This window comes from Lipomyces oligophaga (assembly GCF_038497815.1).
Source record: "Lipomyces oligophaga strain CBS 7107 unplaced genomic scaffold V1516scaffold_12, whole genome shotgun sequence".
Lineage (NCBI taxonomy): Eukaryota > Fungi > Ascomycota > Lipomycetes > Lipomycetales > Lipomycetaceae > Lipomyces > [Lipomyces] oligophaga.
Window position 1 is genome coordinate 21,647 of NW_027117796.1, and position 19,389 is coordinate 41,035.

A 19,389-nucleotide genomic window follows, 5' to 3' on the forward strand; every position below is an offset into this window, starting at 1 on the left:
ATCAAGTCAGTCACGTGAAGTCACGAGACATGTCCCAATCGAGGATTTTCTTATATTCATATCCTGAATCTACAATTTTTTAATTGATGAAATATAAGATAAATTTTCAGTACTAAATTAGCAATTTCCTGAGGTATTCAAGTTGTATAATGGTATATTTTTCTATGATTTTAAGTTATGTCTATACTAAGTTATGTCCTTAGCTTCGTCGCCAGGCTCGTGAGCGAAGAGAATATCTTTACAAAAAGTCGCAGGCGCTGAAAGTTGCTAATTTGACAGTAAAGCGACAGCAGCTTAAGACTGCTCTTGCCTCTGGAAAACCATTACCAAAAGAGATAGCTGAGGATAATCAGCTAACAACAGATTTCAAATATGATGAGAGTCTTCAAGATCAGATAGACGATGAGTACAGTGCTTTAAGTGGCTTGCAGGATCCCCAGGTTGTAGTCACTACATCTCGAGACCCTAGTTCCAGGCTCTCGCAGTTTGCGAAGGTGAGTTGTTTTATTACATGCATCCGTTAGGTTATTTATTCGTTTTAGGAAATCCGACTGATGTTCCCTACCTCTGTTCGTCTGAATCGTGGTAATACTGTGCTGCCTTCACTGGTCAAGCTTTGTCAGACCTCTGCGACTTCCGATCTGATATTACTGCATGAACATCGCGGTGTTCCCACTGCTTTAACTGTCACACATTTTCCGCATGGTCCAACAGCCTCATTTTCATTACATAATGTCGTGCTACGCCACGATCTGCAGAACGCTGGAACGGTGTCGGAAGCCTATCCGCATCTTATTTTCGACAATTTTACCTCTCCACTAGGAAACCGAGTCGTGAAAATTTTAAAGCACTTGTTTCCCCCAGGAGCAAAGCGTGACAGTTCTCGAGTAATAACGTTTGCCAATCGAGGGGATTTTATTTCAGTTCGTCATCATGTCTACGTTCGAACAAGAGATGGTGTTGAGTTGGCAGAAGTTGGACCTCGGTTCGAGATGCGTCTTTACGAATTACTTTTAGGAACTGTGGAAAACAAGGATGCAGATGTTGAATGGCGATATAGAGGTTTTGTTCGCACAGCAAATAAGAAGGATTATTTATGAAATTTGTACCTTGATGTTTGATTTGGCGTCTGGTTATTGTAAAACCAGAGTATCAATACTCTGTTTGGTAGTTTTTAATTAAAAATTCTTTATCAGTTGTATGTTATATTCATTCGTACGTTTATGTCATTCTACCATGTTCTCAATTATATCATTATAAAATCGTTACATTTTTTCAAAATATACGTTCATGCGGCGAGTATGACAACTTGATCTCATATTCTTCTTCATTGGTGATTAATTATAGTTATGTATTCTGGAATTATTTCTGCCAATTTACAATTTCGACTGACACCAGCTAGATGAAATTATCTTGCTTGTGCCATATGCACCCGCTGCGTTCTAAGAATGGCGTATCTTCCTTCAAGTCCGGCTGGAATTGGTCGAAAATCGTCTGATTTGAGCAAGGCATCTGCGTCTTCGCAATCTAACACCGCTGAAACGAAGCCGATCGGCGAATCTTTATCAAGTTTGACAGTACAGTCAACGATATCTTCTTCTCCGCTGCTTCTACATATGCCGATCTCTCATCCAGCTCCTAGCGGACTCCCCTCTTCCGTTTCTCCGTCATCTTCCCCAAGGTCGTCGTCAACTCTACGGCGACTGTCGCGCGGTGCCATGGAGAAATTTGCCAGGCGAGGTTCAAGATCTGGTAATTCAGGATCCGATACGGCGGGACCAGTGACTCGTCGTCGTTCAAGCGGTACTTTTTCCGATGACGACGCGGATCAAAACTTGCTCGTGTCTCCTCCTATTGTGCCAGAGAGCCTAAGACGAGGTGTACCATTGATTCGAACAACTCGGAAGAAGAGACTTCAGTATCCTTTTTACATCAATGCTGAGGAGGGTACTATTTATTGGGACTCAAAAACAAAAGTGAGGGCGAAAACCACTGTACCAATTGATAATATTACAGAAATTAGAGTGGGTGCTGACGCGAGGAACTACAGAGAGGAGTTCAAAATTTCAAGCGAGCATGAAGACCTTTGGATCACTATCTTATATATAGTTGATAAAAAACTCAAAGGTTTACATCTGATTGCTTTATCCAAAGATTCTTTTTCTTTGTTTGTCCGTACAATTCGTGATCTTCTACGATATCGTCAGGTTATGATGAAAAGTCTTTCCGTTCCTGGCGAGCAATTCGTTCGTGTTCACTGGCCTTCTTATGTTACTGATGAAGAAGGCGAACAACGCTTATCTTTCAGTGGTGTTGAAAAGTTAGCTCGCAAATTGCATGTTAATTGCTCACGAGATCATCTTCGAAAGGTTTTTAACGAAGCCGATATCGACCATTCCGGGTTTTTGAATTTTGAAGAATTTAGAAATTTTGTGAAGCTATTAAATCACCGTAGCGAGATCTTCCAGCTTTTTGATCGCATTCGAAACTCTACTCGACCTCTTGACGGCTCCGAGTATGATTTTCTCAGTTTGGAAGGCTTCAAGAGCTTTCTGAAGATTAACCAAAAAGACTCTTTGGACGATGCTACAATATTGAAAATCTATTATAAGTTTGCTAACGAGTTTCAAAATTTCACTGCCGACTCTTTTTCCGATTATCTGATGTCTTCATACAACAAAGTTCAAAAGCAAATTAAAGAAGACTTAACACGTCCATTGAATGAATACTATATTTCATCTTCTCATAATACATATCTGCTAGGACGTCAGCTTGCCGGAGAATCGTCTGTTGAAGCCTACATTAGAATTCTCCAGAGAGGTTGTCGTTGCATCGAACTCGATTGTTGGGACGGCGATACTGGACCGGTCATTTCGCACGGTCGAACATTTACATCAGAAATTGCCTTCTCGGATGCTATATCAGCTATCCACAAATATGGATTTTTTTCCTCACCTTATCCTTTAATTCTTTCACTGGAGGTGCACTGCAGCCTTGAGAATCAGCTGAAAATGGTAGAAACCATGACGACAATATTTGGAGATCAGTTGATAACTTCTTCGATTTCATCGGGCTCATTATCGCTACCTAGCCCTGAAGATCTAAAACATAAGATCCTTATCAAGGTGAAGCCAAGCTTAGAGGAAGATGTATCAAATTATGCAAGTGAAGCAGCTTTGTCTAGTGCCAGCGAAAGCACTAGTACAGAGACTAGTCAAAGCGAAGATACGGACTCAGGCCGGGAACAAATAAAATTCCAGAAGAAAAAGAAACCGGGATCAAATAAAGTCTGCAAACCGCTTGGGGATTTGGCTATATATGTGAAAGGAATACGATATCGAAACTTTATGTTACCTGAGTCGATGACATTGACCCATTGCTTCTCATTTGGAGAGCGGACCTTTAATTCATTTTGTAAGGACGAAGAAAAATGCGGATTATTAGAGACACATAATAAGCGATATCTGATGCGTATATATCCTTCAGGATTTCGATTTACAAGTTCGAATTACGAACCAATTTTGGCTTGGAGACGAGGTGTTCAGATGGCGGCATTGAACTGGCAAACATATGGTGAGTTTGGCTTACTTATTTTAATCAAAATCAACATTCTAACTGTTTTAGATATCGGGCTTCAGATGAACGAAGCGATGTTTGCAACTGGGGAGCGCACCGGATATGTCCTAAAGCCCGAAAGTCTGAGATTTATATCGACTCAGAACGAAGTACAGCTCCATTTGAGAAGATATCGATTTGCAGTAACGATTCTGTCTGCCCAGCAACTTCCTCGCCCTAAAGAATTGAAAGCTGAAGATCCATTTGATATCTCTATTGAAGTCGAAGTGTTCAGTCCGGCAACTCCAGTACAGAGCTGGCGAACGAAGATAGTAAGGGATAACGGGTTCAATCCACGCTGGAACGAGAAGTTTACAGCGTCGATAGTAGATCCCTTGGCAGAGCTGTCATTTGTTCGAATACAAGTTTATTCGACAGATAATACGGTTTTTGCGTTATTCTGTTCTCGGATAATTAACTTGAACGAAGGTATGTAAATATTAATTAGTTAGAGTGCATGAGGATTGACCTGAATCAGGATATCGTCACATTCCTTTATACGATTTACAAGGCGAGCAGTTTATATTTTCGACTTTATTTTTGAAGATTTCATTGAGGCCCTACTGATTAGTTGAAATTCGTAATTTGAATTTTTTAATATGCATCTAGAACGTAGTGTTCGATTATTAGTATCTGTAATAACCTGCGGCTTGAAATCGATTCCCATAATTCAAGGGACGTTTGAGAAGACCTTGAGAAGACCTTGAGAAGACCCTGAGCAGAGATATGATAATTTCGTCACTCACGAAAATAGAAATTAAAATGACTTCCTATTTGGATTCTGAAGCGCCTAAGTTGCTGACTTTAGACACCTTTCTGGTAAGAATTAGTGAGTAAGGCGCAACAATGGCTGACGAGAAAGCAACCGATCACTACAAAGGAATTTATAGAGCGCTTGACTGCAGACTATTCTACGCGAACATCCTCAATCGAATCTAAGTCCGGTATGTGTTGGTTCTTGGTGAAATTTTCGTATACTGATATTCTGAGGTAAGCACTTGATCCGCAGATGTATGTGCAAACCTTTGAGTCGTCGTTGGAGGCGATATCGCGGATCAGTGCGGAATTGAACTCTCGGGAGCAAAAGATCCAAGCTGAGGCGCGACAATCCGAGATCAGCCATCAGAGGACTATAGCAATGGTTGAGGCCCAATGTCACACACTCAGCAGCCAGTTTTCGGATCTGGATTTACTAGTGTCGGATGTAGCGTCGACTACAAACAGTTTAGGAGAAGCTGTTGATCTGGTATCGCGCCAACGGAATCGGGCCGCGTCATCCAGTTTTATAATTCAATGTTATATTTCGTTTCTCTCTAACGACTATGAGTTACTGGAAAAGTTACGGACAGGAGCATCAGAAGACCAGCGGCAATGTGCGATCACGGTTCGACAGCTATTACGGGTTGCACGGCGAATTACAAAGATTCCGAGGGCAAGTGAGGCCAGAGATAATGTGGAAAAGTACGCGGAAATGCTGGAACGAGAGTTGCTGAAGTCGTTTGATAAAGCGTATCGAGCTGCAGATTTGGGATCGATGAAGCGAGTTGCCGATATTCTTACCGAGTTTAATGGCGGAACAAGTGTGATTCAGATATTTGTGAATCAACATGATTTTTTTATAATGAAGGATAAACTGATTCATGAAGCTGTACCGGAACAGAATGACTGGCTGTGGCGTCAATTAAGTGATCCAAATACGAGAGATATCCCGTTCGATCAAGGTTCGCTGAAATTGTTAAATGAGATTCGTGACACTGTTAAAAATGAGTCCATCATAATTCAGCGAGTTTTTCCCCATCCCGAATCAGTCTTGCGGGTATTCTTACAGAGATTATTTGCACAGACGATCCAACAGCGTATCGAGCTCATTCTAGCTCAAGCGCACGCTGTCTCTACGCTAGCTTACTTACGGGCACTTGAACAAGCACATTTGCATGTTTCACAATTAGTCGAAGATTTGAAAACCATCATTAAATCGGAACTAAATACTCCAGGTCAGGGATTGAACATGTTATTAGATCAAGTCATGCAGGATGTGTTCGTACCGTACATTGAAAACCGACAGTATATTGAGACCGAACACAAAAATTTGCTAGAATTGGCGTCTGGCCTACAAGTAAGATTTCAAAGCTATTATAGCTCACAACGCAAAGCAGTGACGACTATGAAAAGCAATTCATTGCGGAAGTGGGGAAATACAAGGGGTCGTGAATTATGGAGGAGGGATAAAAGTTAGATTCTAAATGGAATAGAATTTGATTAGCTTCTGGAGAGCCGGACCTTCAGTTAACAGATGCTTTCAGATTACTGAATAAACGATCTTTGACCACATCGCTTAGGAGCCCATGAACTTCTTCAGAGACAACCTTACTTGTGTCTCTGACAACCTTATCAAGTTCAGTTTCTCTTCCAGACAGAGAGGAGACCAAAGCCGATCGAGTCTGGAACATCGGGGAAGTGGATAATGACGAACTCAAAACAGATTCTGCAAGCGGAACTTTGCGACTTAGGTCAAACATTTGTAATGTTGCATACTCACGGTTGGTCAAGGAAGTTGACTGTGAAAGCGTAGAGACCCAGTACTTGTTCCAAAGTAGTTCCAAAAGCTTAGTATCAAGAGAAGATTTGAAGTGCGATACCTCTAGGGCGTAGTATTGTCGCGCGTGTGCACCAAAATCTTCCATTTTGGCAAGAGGGATAGTTTGATATTCTGAATCTGCTTGATCAAGCGGTAAATAGTTTTCAGGATATGTTCTAAATGCACCGATCTCAACCTTTCCAGCAGATATCGTTCGATTGGGGTCGATCACAACAGCAAGGAACGGATCTTGAAACTGCTGATTCTGGCTCTGAGTACCAACGTCAATACCTGAGAGCCAACAACCATATCCCGGATGCGAGTGGTACCAGCCGATGATATGTTCTTTGCGACCGACTTTCTGTAAAGTCGACAGATATTCAACCATGTATTCGTATGCTTCGGCTTGCGGGTTGACTCTTGTTTCTGTGCCCTCGACGGGAAGGGGGAAGGCGTCCATGACAACAATAGAGTCACCCAAAACTTTGCCAGTCATCATACCCATAACTTCTATAGGGCCACCAGATCGAGCGTGAATCGTCATTTTGAGTAGAGCAATTGCAGATATCCGTGCATGCTTGAAGTAATTTGGACTGAACGTTCGTTAGTAGTTATATAACAAAGCAGCGATACAATGTTAAACGAACATACTCCTCTTTCCAGGGCCTACTCTCAAGTATCTTCTTATTCTCTGCTTCATCGAACTCATAAATTTGGTCCCTTGCGGAATCGATTGTTTCGATATTGTTTTCGATTTCAAACAGTTTCTGCGCGGAGCTTTCCATCGCATATAGAGTCACTTTGATCTTGAATTTTCGTTCGATTATGATCGTTCTAGTTACTGTTAATAGATGTTTCGGTAATGCTTTCTCATTGGACAGCCAAATCAAGAAATTGAATTGGAAGAAATTACATTTGGCAAACTAGAGTTAAATTCCCAGCAATGTAATAATTTCTGAAGTACGTACTACAATACAGCCAAACATTGAAATGAGCGTTCACAATACGTCAGCAAAACAGACACAAGATGTTCAATCAAAATCGCTTGAAATATCGGATAATGATGGATTGCTGAACTTGAACGATGCACAGAAGTACATACATTGGCTCGACGAGTCTGTTCAGCGAGTGATTCAGCTGAGTTCGCAAATCGAAATGTAAATCCTCTTTGATGATTAACTATATTCTAATTAAAAATAGTCCGCAATATGCAAAAGATTTACTGGAAGTCTTGATTGAAAGCCTGGGTATTAACTATCTTGACGTAGTACTCGATAATGCACTCGAACGATCTAGTTCGGAAAAGCAGTCGCCCGAGATGCAGTCGGTGCTACGGCAGGTTCTGCATTCGGCTCAACAACTTTACAATTTAATCACGACAGCAGCCAATAGGCAGTTAATAGGGCATCTGGCCGCCGATTCTCCGACTGTGCAGAAGGAAATGTCGCTGGTCTTGAAACATTACGGAAGTACGGTCGAAGGCAAGATGAATGTACTGCGTAATATTCTGATTTCAATCGAAAATTCGCAAGGACGAGACTCATCGACTAGATCTGGAAAGAAGAAATGGGATAAGCTTGCTCGGTGGTAGTTTCTAATTAAGTGTAATTATTGTATTCTGATCATTAACCATTAACCAAACTCCATCCTCTTCTCATCGTCCTCTCCCAATTATTATTACGTCTTTCCTGATAAATTACCGGCTCTCGACCGCAGCACCAATTCCAGCGCTAGAATACGCTCTTTATATGCTTTTTCAGACCGCGCGCGTTCGCGTCGTTCGTGAGCCACCATTTCATTCGCCTGTTCAAACAAAGACTGGCTAAGTTCTTCCAGCTCATGGCTAGCTTTGCTGAGCTGTACTTCAGCAGCTTCGCGAGCTGCTTGCTCTTTTTGGTAGTTCTGTTGTAGACGATTATACTGCCCGCATAATTTGGCATACGAAGGAGAGGGCGACTCGGCAGGTGCCATTGGCACTGTTTGTGTTGTTGCCGAAGTGCTGACTGAAGTCTGCGAAAATGCGCTTACTGAATTTGAAGAAGTGGAGGAGGAAGATGACGAACTTAGGAGGCCTGTAGAATTTTGACTGGAAGACTGTTGAGAAGTGTCGAGACCATATCCGGAAGCAGAGAGCAATGCTGACTGGAACGGGATATAGGAGATGGACGAACGGGCCATGGACATTGTTCGGCCAACGATCCCTAATGTTGAACTTTCGGAAGGCTCGGTCGAGCTAGATTGTGATTCACCATTTCCGGACTTGCGCGAGGACGGAGATGTTGATGGGTCGTCGAAAGATTGGTTCTGGGGGTTGATATAGGAGCTGCTAACACTTGCTAAAGATGAGACAGATTTCGTTTTGCTCAGAGTGGAGCTAGCTGACTCTCCAATCATCGAAGAAGATGACTCTCGTCGAATTGGCGAGGATATATAATGTGCAACGGAGGTTGTAGCCGAAATCTGAGGAGGAGCAGGCGAGCTTATTGATCCCAAATTGGCGAGACGAAGAGCACTGGATCTTCTTCGTGACCGAAGATCTGGACTGGATTTCCTAGAAGGCTGAAGGTCCGATATACTAGAGTGATCATCAGCAATTTGTGTGTTCAGTTTGTCAATCTGAAGTTTGAGCTGGCGTATGATTCTGCTTTGCTTAGCTATTTCGTCGGTCGTTGGTAGATTCTGTGTATCGCTAGCAGTGCAGAAATCGCTGTCATGGCCACTAACATTTCCTCCACTGTTGCTGTCATCAAGGTCTTCTTCAGAATCGAACTCGTGTTCGTCAGAGCTTGGCGCAACCACCAAAAATGGCAAATCAACTGGAATGGAAGTGGAACAGGACGGACAAAGAACCGACAAATTCACCGCCTTCTGCGTGGATAGCTGCGAAGCTTCTGATCTATGTGATCTATATGACCTTCGCGAAGTGCAAGATTGCTGTGATTTTATCGATGCGCCACTTGATACTGTCGAAATTCCAAAATCTGGTTGTCCTGATCCCACAGCCCTTGTGTTGTTGTTTTCTGTCACTTCCGCGATCAACGACTTTGACCGGACATTCGTTTCCTCGGCAACCACACTGTCGTGTTCAGTCATTACAAACTATGAACAAGAACGGCTCTAAACGTAGTCACTAGCAAACGTTTTCTTTGTCCCTTCCTAGAACTATTTGCTCTTTTGGTTTCGCAGACCTCGATAACGATATTCTGGTATATTTGATATGACAGCCCACGTGAACACAAACTTACAAAATGAGGTGTTGGTATATATATATATATATCTCCAAGGTCAAGTTAACATACCACAAGTAATTGTATCCAGTAGAGTAATTAGGTATTATATATAGTATTAAATGAAAAAGTCTATAGAAGAATTCGATCTAATAAACAATTACAATGCAATAGGATGCTCCGGCTCTTCCTCCTGGTGATTCACATATTCCTTCTCTTCGTCGCGATTGATAACAAAGAAGGCCGAAGCAACAAGAAAAGCTCCAAGCAAATACCAAACTGTCACACTAACATTATTGAACAATACATCACCCGTCACGGCGATTGGAATTGTGCCGCTAAGACCCATGGTGACTACAAGCGGAGATGTCATGAGAATGGTCACAATCCAGAGATAGTCACTAGCAAATGTCACGGCAGCGTTGCCCAGAACAATTATCCAGACAAACCCAGACGGCGGTAGCTCAAAACGCTCACCACCAGTAAAATGAAGGATGAATAGTAGTGGCCACAGAATAATCGAGTTCCAGACTCCTACACAGCCAAAAAAAATCTGCATATTAATCCGGCTTTCATCGCCAATCCGCATTTTCAATAGCGTGGTATACAAACCGTACACAGCTGCTGACGAGAGTGACATTAGATCCCCGACAATGATCGAACCAGCCGAGAGCGGATTCTCATCATTATCTGCAGCAGAGTCCTGAGTGGAGATGAGAATAATGCCCGTGAGACTGGCGGCAACGGCTACTAGTTTCCGTCCCGAAAACCTCTCGACCCGAAAAAGCGATCCTATGATAAGCGTGAAAAAAGACGATGTGCACGCAAGAATCGTCCCGCTGGCTACAGTCGTGTATGACAAGCAAGCATTGGCAAGCCAGTTGGCTATGAACCACAACACGCAGAACTGCAGACTTAGCATTGAGGTTTCATGGATAGACAGCGCTTCAGACTTAAACTGCGTTTCCACGAACGACGCGGACTCAGATTCTGACTCAAAATCTACTTGCTTCGGTTTCTTTGTGAATATATCTGACCAAGTCAGTGAGCCTGCTAGCAGTGGTCGGATCAGATAGAGCGAAAAAGAAGCAGTACAGATGTAGGTAACCAAATAAGGCTTCCTGTAAATCTCTGTCTCGAATATCGCATTGACCATGAAACTAGAAGAAACCCATAGTAATACGACAAGAAAGAGAAGAATCAACCCGAGCTTCCACCGGCGTCTTCGACTTACTATTGAAGCTCTTGTGCTTTGGGTCGAGGGTGCAAGTGACATTGTAGATGGGGACCGAGAGTGCGTAAATTGGTCGCGATTGTGCTCGCATTCAGCCGCTGCTCCTGGTTGGGTTGGTTCTACCAGAGATTCAGACATCATTCCAACTTCCTGTACGCCGTCTACAGCCATAGAGAACAAAATATCCCTATTTCTCGATCCAATATTCCGTCTCTATCAAATCAAGTCATTACACTAGCTTCTATTTCATATATACCCACCCTGACTCAGAATAATATTTCACGTGACATATACACTGCCACTAATTGCGCCATTTGAGGCGGTGCGTTTCTTATCAGAGGGAGATTATGACCCGATGCGGAACAGTATTGGTAGTTTTATTATTTCAACAATAATAATAATAATGTAATTATTATTGCATTGTGATATATTATAGCATAAAACACAACAATATATACGATAATATAGTGATATCATATAACAGATTTCTTAGTCGACATGTTAATTCCACATCGTCAGACAGCTTCTTTAATAACAACCCATTAAAATACCAAATATTAGTGTATCCGCTTCAAATAAATAAATAAAGAATAAAAGAAAGTAAAACAACCTCTTCTCCAACGAGTCCAAATTGTACGTCCAACCCTCTAACCGCTTCCAAGAATGTACAAATATCCGTCAGTTCAAAATAATCAGCATTCACACCCTCCTCGGTCATTGTCCAAATGAATGTTGATAGGATCCGAAAAGTCGCTGCTGTATTCCTCGGACTCTTCCTGGACCAGTGCGTTTCGAGCAATCACCTCAAAGGCCTGATCGACATTAATCGCTTCCTTAGCCGATGTCTCAAAATAGGGAATGTTGCCCTTGGCCTGGCAGAAAGCCAATGCGCGCTTCTGCGAAACCACACGCTTACTTTCCTCAACATCGATCTTATTACCCAGCACGACGAAGGGAAAGCTCTCCGGATCACGGGGAGAAGCCTGAACAAGAAACTCGTCCCTCCAGCTGTCCAAAGCCTCGAAAGACTTTGCGTTGTTAACGTCGTACACAAGCACACAGCAATCAGCTCCTCGATAAAAGGCAACTCCAAGACTTTGGAATCGTTCTTGCCCAGCAGTATCCCAGAGCTGCAGTTGTTAGCGAGCGCAACGCAAATATCATCTAGTTTGAGAAACTCACCTGCATAGTTACCGTACGATCATCGACTCGGACATCTTGCTTTGTTAAGAAGTCCGCTCCAATGGTGGCTTTGTACTGGTTACTGAACTTTTTGCTAACGTATTGTTGCCTGGTGCAGTTAGTATGGCAGTGGAACTAAAACTACGGCTGCAACGACGATGGCGACAATAACAACAGAAGGCCACCCAAACGGCCGATAGAGGTACTCACATCAAGCTGGTCTTGCCGACACCACTGTCGCCTAATATAATGACCTAGATAAATTAAAAAACTGCACTATATCTAACGCAAGCCGCCATTTCCACAGCCAATCCGCATTGCTAATAGCAGGCAGCTCTCCACTTCTGAGCACACCACAGGCCCGAGTAAACTCACCTTGAGCATCGTTTTCTTGCGCGAAGACATGAAGTGCTTTTCTTCGGAAAATGTTTCTCGTTCTAAAACAACCTGATTGGGGTCGTTACTGCTCACTTTGCACTGTGCTGCTCTCTATGCTGCCGTCGCTGGTAGGCCGGGAAAGTGTCTAAACAAAGACTGTCCAAAGGACTACGTTCTGGCTCGACGGAAGATGTAAACAGAGGTGTTTGTGGACATCATATTCATCACCTGACTTATCCCAGAGATGATCTTAAGGACAGAGATGTTTTGTTCAGAATATTGAGTGAATTTTAGTGCTCTAGAGTTAACTAGTTTTAGATATATCTTGAAAATATGTCTGACTGGAGAATACAGATTTTGAAGGAAATCGAATCTGTCAGGGATCCCCGGGAAAAGGCTCAATGTGAAGTGATCGAGTCCTGTAGGTAGACCGATAGGAAAATCGATTTGTTCTAACCTACGAAGATACAAATATCGCCGACAAATATGTTTCTCGACCTAATCCGCTGCATTCAGATCAAAATACTCGTGCAGATACATTGAAGTATGCAGAACTTGCTGCCGAAAATGTTAAGCTACGTCAAGCCGCAAAGGCTCTCAAAATCAAACTCCAGAACTCCATTGATGAACAAGCCGTCCGAACAAGAACAATAGCAATGTTGCAAGATGAAATTCTCACATATCACCTACAACTCAATATGGCTGATGAGAAGATCTCTTCACTGACAAAAGAGAATGCGCAGCTCATTAATCGATGGATGGAACGTGTCGCTCGAGAGACCGAGAAACTCAATGATGCTAATGCGTTCATTGAAAGGTAAATCTTATATCTTGTCTGGAGTGACATTTTTATTACACTTTCTCGTAAGCTATTCTAACCATCTCAACTCAGTGTTTACAGATCTGCAGGAAAATCACCTTTAGATCCGTCGTTGCCTTCGCAAAACACATAGTCAACATATCTACTGTGCAGATTGCTGAAGCTTTTCCCGGTCAATCGTCGCTACATAATACTTTCCTGGCGAGTTCGTCCAACTGACGCTGTTAGAGAAAAACTCTAACTCTTGCACGCCACTGAGCATGTTGATAGTTGCTTCAGAGTTGTGAGCGCTGATTTTATGTCCGACCGGTGCAAACGTCTTCAAGGAGACAACCTTTGCTCCCTCTCTTAAGTCGAGAAACATATTCACAAGATTGTCGTTGAGCTCTGCATCGAAAGCATAATTGTTTACAAGCTGAATTATTAATTATTTCTGCATTTTAAAACAGGAGCGGCATTACTCACCACCACGTCAGCTTTGCCCATCGCTGCCAGAATTTTTTTGTTCTTAGTGAAATCGTCTTTGAATATATTGATATCTCCCAAACTAATTCCCCATAATTTGAAGCGCTCGCGTGCTTCTATGACTTGTTTGTCTGCAAGATCTGCAGCTTTATTCATTATCTCACATCCATAGCTCTCGCAGCCTGCCTCAGCTGCTGTCTGTAAGACACAATTGCCTACTCCGGATCCCAAATCAATGAACACCGATTCACTCGTCAATCCGAGCTGCTTGATCAGCTTCGACATGAATGCTGGTAAAAGTTCGCCATAGACATTATTGGAAAAAGCTTCGTACTTTCTCAGTTCGGCAACATGAGTAGACACCACTCGACGGTACACCTGCGTCAAAACTTCATGAGTGATTATTCTTATCGTTGATTTATCAGCCAGTGAGCTGGCAACTCGCTCGCGGATTAACTCAATCTCATCCGCGTCCTCGTCTCCATTTCGGCCATGGAATACAGATTCTATTATTCCGTTGTATTCTTCGACTGCCATTTTCAGAGCATACAAGCTCTTGCGTCTCGCAGCTCGTTTGATTCGTCGAATTATGCAATCTTGCATATCATCGTTATAAACTTTAGAAGCATTTTCTGAATCCAGATAGTACTCTGCCACAGTTTGCATGATCGAGAGAAGTTCTGCTAGAGAATCATACGAATCTGTCGGTTTCGCAAGATAGAATCTCTCCGTAAAGTCGGAAACACAAGGGTATTTGAGATCTACAAAGTCATCAACTTCATCAGGAAACAAGGATTCATAGTTGGAATTTTCATGATTCAAAATGTCGAACGAATGGATAATTTTCGGTTCGTCTGTTGTCTTGAAGGCGTCAGCCCAAAGCACTGTTCGGTCGCTATCAACTTCAGGCGTAAGAATAGATTTGCCACCATTATTCAGTTCTTCTCTATTTTCATCGTCACTGGTATTTTCACTGTTTGCATCCCCTTCCCTCTCCTCCTCGTCTTCGTCATCCTCTCCATATTCGTTATCCTCTTCGCTATCAGACGAAGCAACGAACTCTTCGCTCTTGACTCTATCGCTGCCACGTTTACGTAAAGCTTTCTTAACTCCCGACTTGCCTTTATTTTTCTCCTCCCTCTGCTCTTCCCTTTCTGCCTTTTCTGCTGCCTTTTCGGCAGCAGAAGCGCTCATTCCGGAAATCCGCTCCTTTCGTCGCCTCTTCAGACGTTTGAGCAACTCATTCGACGCGCCACCCCCATCATCATCCTCTCTGGACTGAGATGCTCGCTTCACAAGTCTAGTCACACGAACAGTCTTGAACTTTATGTATTTGTTTCGCGAAGTTCTGGAATCGGGATTTGGTTCAGCTTCGGCAGCAGTCCCCGATCCAGGTGATCCAGGCCTAGTCTCATCGTTACGGCTTTGAGTTGCTGAGGAAGATTTAGCAAGACTTGAGAAAAACAACGATGGCATCGAGATAATTGAATATTTATTAGATGTTGTATATATTTCGAAAAGTTAGTTACAAAATGCTGTTGCGCTGGCAGTTCTTATACTGTTGCTGTTTGACGATTACATAGTATGGGGAAGGTACTATAATGGCACGACCGAAACAGTATTTCCCAATATCTGTATGCAAGTATGTAATAATTAATTAAATTTATGCCGAATTGCTGTCTGTAGATGGAGGAATTGAATCAGCTTGTGTGGAAATGGACTCGCAAACAGGCTGCACAGCTGTAGAAGGTAGAAGAGGCGACTTTTCGCCATCCTTACCTTCAGGGCAAGAATTGAAAACTATTTCGGGCCCATTCTCAAGATAATGCAGCACTTGCTCCAAAAAGTTCGACTGGGTATTCTGTTCAGCCTGTAACAACTCCGCGTATGACAAGACATTTTTGCCTAATTTCCAAGGGCCCTGGCGTGTTCGCACAAGTTCTGCTGTATAAGCCTTGGTGCCCATGGCCATTGCCAGATCATGTACGAGGGACCGAATGTAGGTACCCGACGATACTGTAGCTTTTAGACGGATAGACGGATATTGTTGTGCGGGTGGCGTGAGAATATTTGTTGACTGTGATAACTGTTCTTCAATTGCTTCGCTATATTTTCTCTTTTGTATGGTCCTTTGCGTCCGCTTTTCGAACTTCTTGCGCTGCTTCTTACTCATGCCTGCCATATCAATTGGTTCTACCGGCGAAGCTGGTGGCGGAAGGTCATCGACAGCTGGCATTTGCTCAGTTTTCAAATAATCTAACTGAAGAGTTGCTGATTTCTCACCAGCTTCAGCTAGCTTTTGCAGTGCAGCTAGACGATAAGCATGTTCTTGTATGATTTCCAATTTTTCCGCACCCTTAATAGGAACTGAATGAAGAGTGTCATTCAGCTGTAAATCAGATATAATCTCAAATTCATACACCGTGACATTTCTAGGCTCAATAGCCCGCGGAAGGGCTTGGCCATCGCGAGCATAATGATACAGAGCTTTTCCATCCATTTTCAAAGCGGAATATATGGGGGGTAATTGCAGGATCGGTCCTCTGAATAAGGGCAGAATCTGATCAATTCTGTCCCTGGTGACCATATTTGTAGCTGCGTAACCCAAGACTCTGCCATCTCGATCATACGCAGTCGTGGCGACTCCAAAATGTGCAATTACCTCGTATGTTTTTTGACAGTCAAGATATCGTTGCAGTTCTTTCGTGCCTCTATTAACTCCAATGATAAGAACGCCTTCAGCTTCTGGATCAAGAGTGCCACCATGACCCGCCTTCACAGCTCGTCCACGTTCAAGATCTCGGCGGCTCAACAAATTATGATTCTCATTGAAAAATCGTTTGTCTCTCCTTAAAAGCTGAACCACTCGACTCAAATATTCTGCAGACGAATATCCAGGCGGTTTCTCTACAGCGAACACACCTCGCTCAGTCATGTCTGTTCTATACTGTGGCGTTGTCAAAAACCGGGCTTTCTGACTAAATTCGACAATTTTATTAAATAATCTATACTTTCGTGGAATATCTCGAAGCATTAATCAAACAGCCGTCTCTGTGCAGAATTGGCTCGAATTATGTCCATTCTAGGAAAGAGTAGACACAAAAGTAAATTTCTCTGCGGCATACTTTCCGCCCCACATTGATAGCATTGTTATTTTCATAACATTGTGCATTACATATACTAAAGTATATAGTATTGTGGATTATACATTTTTGACAAGATGTTCTTCGGACCTGCCTCATTTCCTGCACTCTGGTTCATCGCCAAGGGTCTCTGGGGTGAGTATAATCGACGGCCTCCTCTCTGGCTCAACTACGAACCCGAGCCATTGCCTGAAGTCAGCTATTACGACTCTGTCTGCTCCGTGTATCACGACGATATTTTTTATGGAGGTTGCGAGGACATCAAAATCTACGGTGACCTCGCCCTTGTTTCGTGTGATCCGTACAAGAAACAGTCTAATCTATTGACTGGATATACGCCCGGCACGCCCAATGGCAACGTTTACGTATGGAACTACGTCGAGGACTCTGACCCTATGAAAATTGACTTCGGGGAGATTCAAGAACTTCGTCCTCAAGGAATTCATGGCATATATACAGATGAAACTAAGCAAGTTTTGCGGATTTTTGTTGCCAACGCAGCGAAAAATGCATCGATTGAGGTATTTGACCACGATGTGAAGACTGGAATTACAACGAAGGTAATATCGCTCCGTAACAAAGATGCTATTCTTGCTCCATCCTCTGTTGCTCCTTTGTCGCCCACTGAAATATTTATGTGTAATACTCTTGGATATCCATACACGACTCTGTTCGGTCGTGCTGAGTTTCTGACTGGATTCCCATTGGGCACTATTGGATTCATGAACTTCACTGACATGACTAATGTGACCGGCCGCAGCGTCGGCTCGACAACTACTCCGATTGGAATTGAGTTTGCGAATGAACATTTGTATGTTGCCTCATGGCAATATGGAATTTACGCTTATCAGTTGTATTTGCCACCGAACGATCTCGATCCAGAACTCGTGGAAGCTAACAAGTCTCTGGGTCGAATGCATTTCTATCCAGGTGAGATTGTGTATCGGACTCCTTATCTTCCAACTCAAATTTCATATTCGTCCGAGCTCGACGGGCTCGTCTCTGCTGCATCGACTTCATATTCCGGCGAAATAGGTGCTTGGTTTGGCAAGAAGAGGTCCTCTTGGGCAGGACTGCTCGTTGACCGTAAAGATGAAACTGGGAAGCCCTTTGTCGTATCTGATACTGTTACAGCCGGCTTGAAATCTATCGACCGTAGATGGCAGACCTTGTTTTGGGAACCGACTGGATTCAAGTTCAATGCCTTGAACTCCATGACAGTCGAGAATGGTCGCCGCTTTGGCGTGTCGACCCATCAGTCAGGTGTGTTAATTTGCAAGTACAATGGCTTGGAGACTGTGGACGTTCCGGAAGTTGAACTCGGCGCACAAGCCGCTACATCAACGACAGGGTCTTCGACACAATCTACCAAGTCTGCAATGCAAGTTGATCGGCTTGAACATCTGTATCACGATGAGTTCTGAATTTACTTGTTTCAGATATGTATTAGTTTTTAGTTAATAGATTCCACTTGTCTACACTTATGACGTAGATCTCGGTCATACTCCATAAAACATTGAGATTATTCAGACTTTTTCTCAACTAAATTCTTTTGCATTTCAGATTCCTCGAAAGTAATATAGCGTAACGAGATCTCAATCGCATCATTCAGTTCGACTATTGGCTCATAGTGCAGCCTAGTGATAGCCTTATTGATGTTGAAGTATCTGTTTGCGCAAGTGAACGAGACTCTGAACCGCGTGAACAGAGCTTCTTTACCGCGCAATTTGGCAACTAGCTCTGACATAAAAGCGAGAGCCATACCAACTGGTCGCGAGAAAGTGATTGTCCACGATGGAATGACTCCTTTGAGCGCCCAGACTTTTCGCGGTACGGTGAAAAAATAGACGGGCGAATTGTTCGTAATTATGAACGATTCTCCGGCTACGTTGGTAACCGAATCATCTAGCAATTTTTGAGCTGCCAAGACATGAGCATGAGCTACGTTTCCAATGTACGTAAAATCAAACAAGTTCCAGTTGTCACCAATCTGGAAATGCACACCACTGGTGGACGCGACTGCAACCATATTTGGAATCAACTGTCGGTCACCCGGACCAAACATAGCGCTCGGACGAAGCGCACAGGTTTTAAAATCTTCACGCCTGCCGTTCGCTTCGAGCGCAATTTGCTCCCCAATCGCTTTGCTCTCGTTATATGCGTCCATTTGCTGTGACGGTGGGGGAATCGGTGTCGATTCATCAGCATTGCGCAAATCTGCACCGGTATAAATTACACTTGCAGAGCTTGTGTACACAACGGCACGAATAATGCCTGTAAACTCTTTTTCCGCGGCCACATCGACTATCGCACGCGTTCCATCAACATTTACTTTGAAGTAAATATCACGACCCATCCCATGGACTGGACTCGCCGAATGCACGATCACGTCAGGCTTAATTTCACGATAAATGTCCCGAAGCGACACCGGGTCAGTTATATCTCCCTTGTGAAAAATAATAGCTGATTCGTCGAATGAGTAGAACTCTTTGCTTAACGACGGAGGTGGACGGATGTCCAAAATGTGGATCTCTGGTCGCGGATTGAACGCATAGAACCGGTCGACAAGATGACAACCAAGAAAACCAGATCCTCCAATAATGAGAACCTTATTCATTTTTCAATTGATTGAATTATTCGATGCAGTGAATGTAGTAACTTCGAGTTGCTTAGATTAATAATATAATGAAAGATATTGTATTGAGTTTTGGGCAGGTTTATCGAAACAACTCCCAAACCTTATTTGT

The 19,389-nt window shown here is 43.1% G+C and overlaps 13 protein-coding genes across 13 annotated transcripts; 6 read left to right on the forward strand and 7 right to left on the reverse strand.

Annotated features, from left to right (window-relative positions):
• Nucleotides 1-7: 7 nt before the first annotated feature.
• On the forward strand, nucleotides 8-1,294 carry V1516DRAFT_682391 (anticodon-binding protein). The gene is made up of 3 exons (XM_066923404.1): nucleotides 8-152; nucleotides 204-494; nucleotides 543-1,294. The coding sequence occupies exons 1-3, from the start codon at nucleotides 150-152 to the stop codon at nucleotides 1,098-1,100; spliced, it is 852 nt and encodes a 283-aa protein (XP_066774758.1). The 5' UTR covers nucleotides 8-149; the 3' UTR covers nucleotides 1,101-1,294.
• Nucleotides 1,295-1,616: 322 nt separating this feature from the next.
• Nucleotides 1,617-4,182, forward strand: V1516DRAFT_630369 (PLC-like phosphodiesterase; the record flags this gene model as incomplete). The annotated part of the gene is made up of 3 exons (XM_066919929.1): nucleotides 1,617-3,573; nucleotides 3,625-4,044; nucleotides 4,094-4,182. The coding sequence occupies 3 exons, from the start codon at nucleotides 1,617-1,619 to the stop codon at nucleotides 4,180-4,182; spliced, it is 2,466 nt and encodes an 821-aa protein (XP_066774759.1).
• A 195-nt stretch (nucleotides 4,183-4,377) lies between these two features.
• Nucleotides 4,378-5,851, forward strand: V1516DRAFT_697590 (exocyst complex component Sec10-domain-containing protein; the record flags this gene model as incomplete). Its single annotated transcript, XM_066924095.1, has 3 exons — nucleotides 4,378-4,434; nucleotides 4,478-4,559; nucleotides 4,611-5,851. 3 exons carry the CDS (start codon nucleotides 4,378-4,380, stop codon nucleotides 5,849-5,851), a joined length of 1,380 nt encoding a protein of 459 aa, XP_066774760.1.
• Nucleotides 5,852-5,897: 46 nt separating this feature from the next.
• Nucleotides 5,898-6,978, reverse strand: V1516DRAFT_630465 (JAB1/Mov34/MPN/PAD-1 ubiquitin protease-domain-containing protein; the record flags this gene model as incomplete). The annotated part of the gene is made up of 2 exons (XM_066919931.1): nucleotides 5,898-6,786; nucleotides 6,845-6,978. The coding sequence occupies 2 exons, from the start codon at nucleotides 6,976-6,978 to the stop codon at nucleotides 5,898-5,900; spliced, it is 1,023 nt and encodes a 340-aa protein (XP_066774761.1).
• A 181-nt stretch (nucleotides 6,979-7,159) lies between these two features.
• Nucleotides 7,160-7,945, forward strand: V1516DRAFT_682398 (exocyst complex component Sec10-like protein). Its single transcript, XM_066923405.1, has 2 exons — nucleotides 7,160-7,350; nucleotides 7,394-7,945. Exons 1-2 carry the CDS (start codon nucleotides 7,184-7,186, stop codon nucleotides 7,782-7,784), a joined length of 558 nt encoding a protein of 185 aa, XP_066774762.1. The 5' UTR covers nucleotides 7,160-7,183; the 3' UTR covers nucleotides 7,785-7,945.
• On the reverse strand, nucleotides 7,627-9,458 carry V1516DRAFT_682399 (uncharacterized protein). The gene has a single exon (XM_066923406.1). It carries the CDS (start codon nucleotides 9,284-9,286, stop codon nucleotides 7,871-7,873), a length of 1,416 nt encoding a protein of 471 aa, XP_066774763.1. The 5' UTR covers nucleotides 9,287-9,458; the 3' UTR covers nucleotides 7,627-7,870.
• On the reverse strand, nucleotides 9,459-10,916 carry V1516DRAFT_682401 (uncharacterized protein). The gene has a single exon (XM_066923407.1). The coding sequence runs from the start codon at nucleotides 10,823-10,825 to the stop codon at nucleotides 9,581-9,583; it is 1,245 nt and encodes a 414-aa protein (XP_066774764.1). The 5' UTR covers nucleotides 10,826-10,916; the 3' UTR covers nucleotides 9,459-9,580.
• A 110-nt stretch (nucleotides 10,917-11,026) lies between these two features.
• Nucleotides 11,027-12,342, reverse strand: V1516DRAFT_657234 (small GTPase superfamily). Its single transcript, XM_066920356.1, has 4 exons — nucleotides 12,212-12,342; nucleotides 12,047-12,090; nucleotides 11,837-11,945; nucleotides 11,027-11,784 (listed from the first exon to the last, which is right to left on the reverse strand). Exons 1-4 carry the CDS (start codon nucleotides 12,239-12,241, stop codon nucleotides 11,347-11,349), a joined length of 621 nt encoding a protein of 206 aa, XP_066774765.1. The 5' UTR covers nucleotides 12,242-12,342; the 3' UTR covers nucleotides 11,027-11,346.
• A 59-nt stretch (nucleotides 12,343-12,401) lies between these two features.
• V1516DRAFT_682405 (autophagy protein 16-domain-containing protein) lies at nucleotides 12,402-13,123 on the forward strand. The gene is made up of 2 exons (XM_066923408.1): nucleotides 12,402-12,635; nucleotides 12,680-13,123. Exons 1-2 carry the CDS (start codon nucleotides 12,548-12,550, stop codon nucleotides 13,033-13,035), a joined length of 444 nt encoding a protein of 147 aa, XP_066774766.1. The 5' UTR covers nucleotides 12,402-12,547; the 3' UTR covers nucleotides 13,036-13,123.
• Nucleotides 12,853-14,999, reverse strand: V1516DRAFT_682408 (histone methylation protein DOT1-domain-containing protein). Its single transcript, XM_066923409.1, has 2 exons — nucleotides 13,500-14,999; nucleotides 12,853-13,449 (listed from the first exon to the last, which is right to left on the reverse strand). The coding sequence occupies exons 1-2, from the start codon at nucleotides 14,973-14,975 to the stop codon at nucleotides 13,177-13,179; spliced, it is 1,749 nt and encodes a 582-aa protein (XP_066774767.1). The 5' UTR covers nucleotides 14,976-14,999; the 3' UTR covers nucleotides 12,853-13,176.
• V1516DRAFT_682409 (pseudouridine synthase) lies at nucleotides 15,000-16,577 on the reverse strand. The gene has a single exon (XM_066923410.1). The coding sequence runs from the start codon at nucleotides 16,531-16,533 to the stop codon at nucleotides 15,163-15,165; it is 1,371 nt and encodes a 456-aa protein (XP_066774768.1). The 5' UTR covers nucleotides 16,534-16,577; the 3' UTR covers nucleotides 15,000-15,162.
• Nucleotides 16,578-16,598: 21 nt separating this feature from the next.
• On the forward strand, nucleotides 16,599-18,126 carry V1516DRAFT_682410 (uncharacterized protein). The gene has a single exon (XM_066923411.1). It carries the CDS (start codon nucleotides 16,720-16,722, stop codon nucleotides 18,064-18,066), a length of 1,347 nt encoding a protein of 448 aa, XP_066774769.1. The 5' UTR covers nucleotides 16,599-16,719; the 3' UTR covers nucleotides 18,067-18,126.
• On the reverse strand, nucleotides 18,032-19,369 carry V1516DRAFT_133094 (3-beta hydroxysteroid dehydrogenase/isomerase family-domain-containing protein). Its single transcript, XM_066918633.1, has one exon. The coding sequence runs from the start codon at nucleotides 19,257-19,259 to the stop codon at nucleotides 18,165-18,167; it is 1,095 nt and encodes a 364-aa protein (XP_066774770.1). The 5' UTR covers nucleotides 19,260-19,369; the 3' UTR covers nucleotides 18,032-18,164.
• Nucleotides 19,370-19,389: the final 20 nt, after the last annotated feature.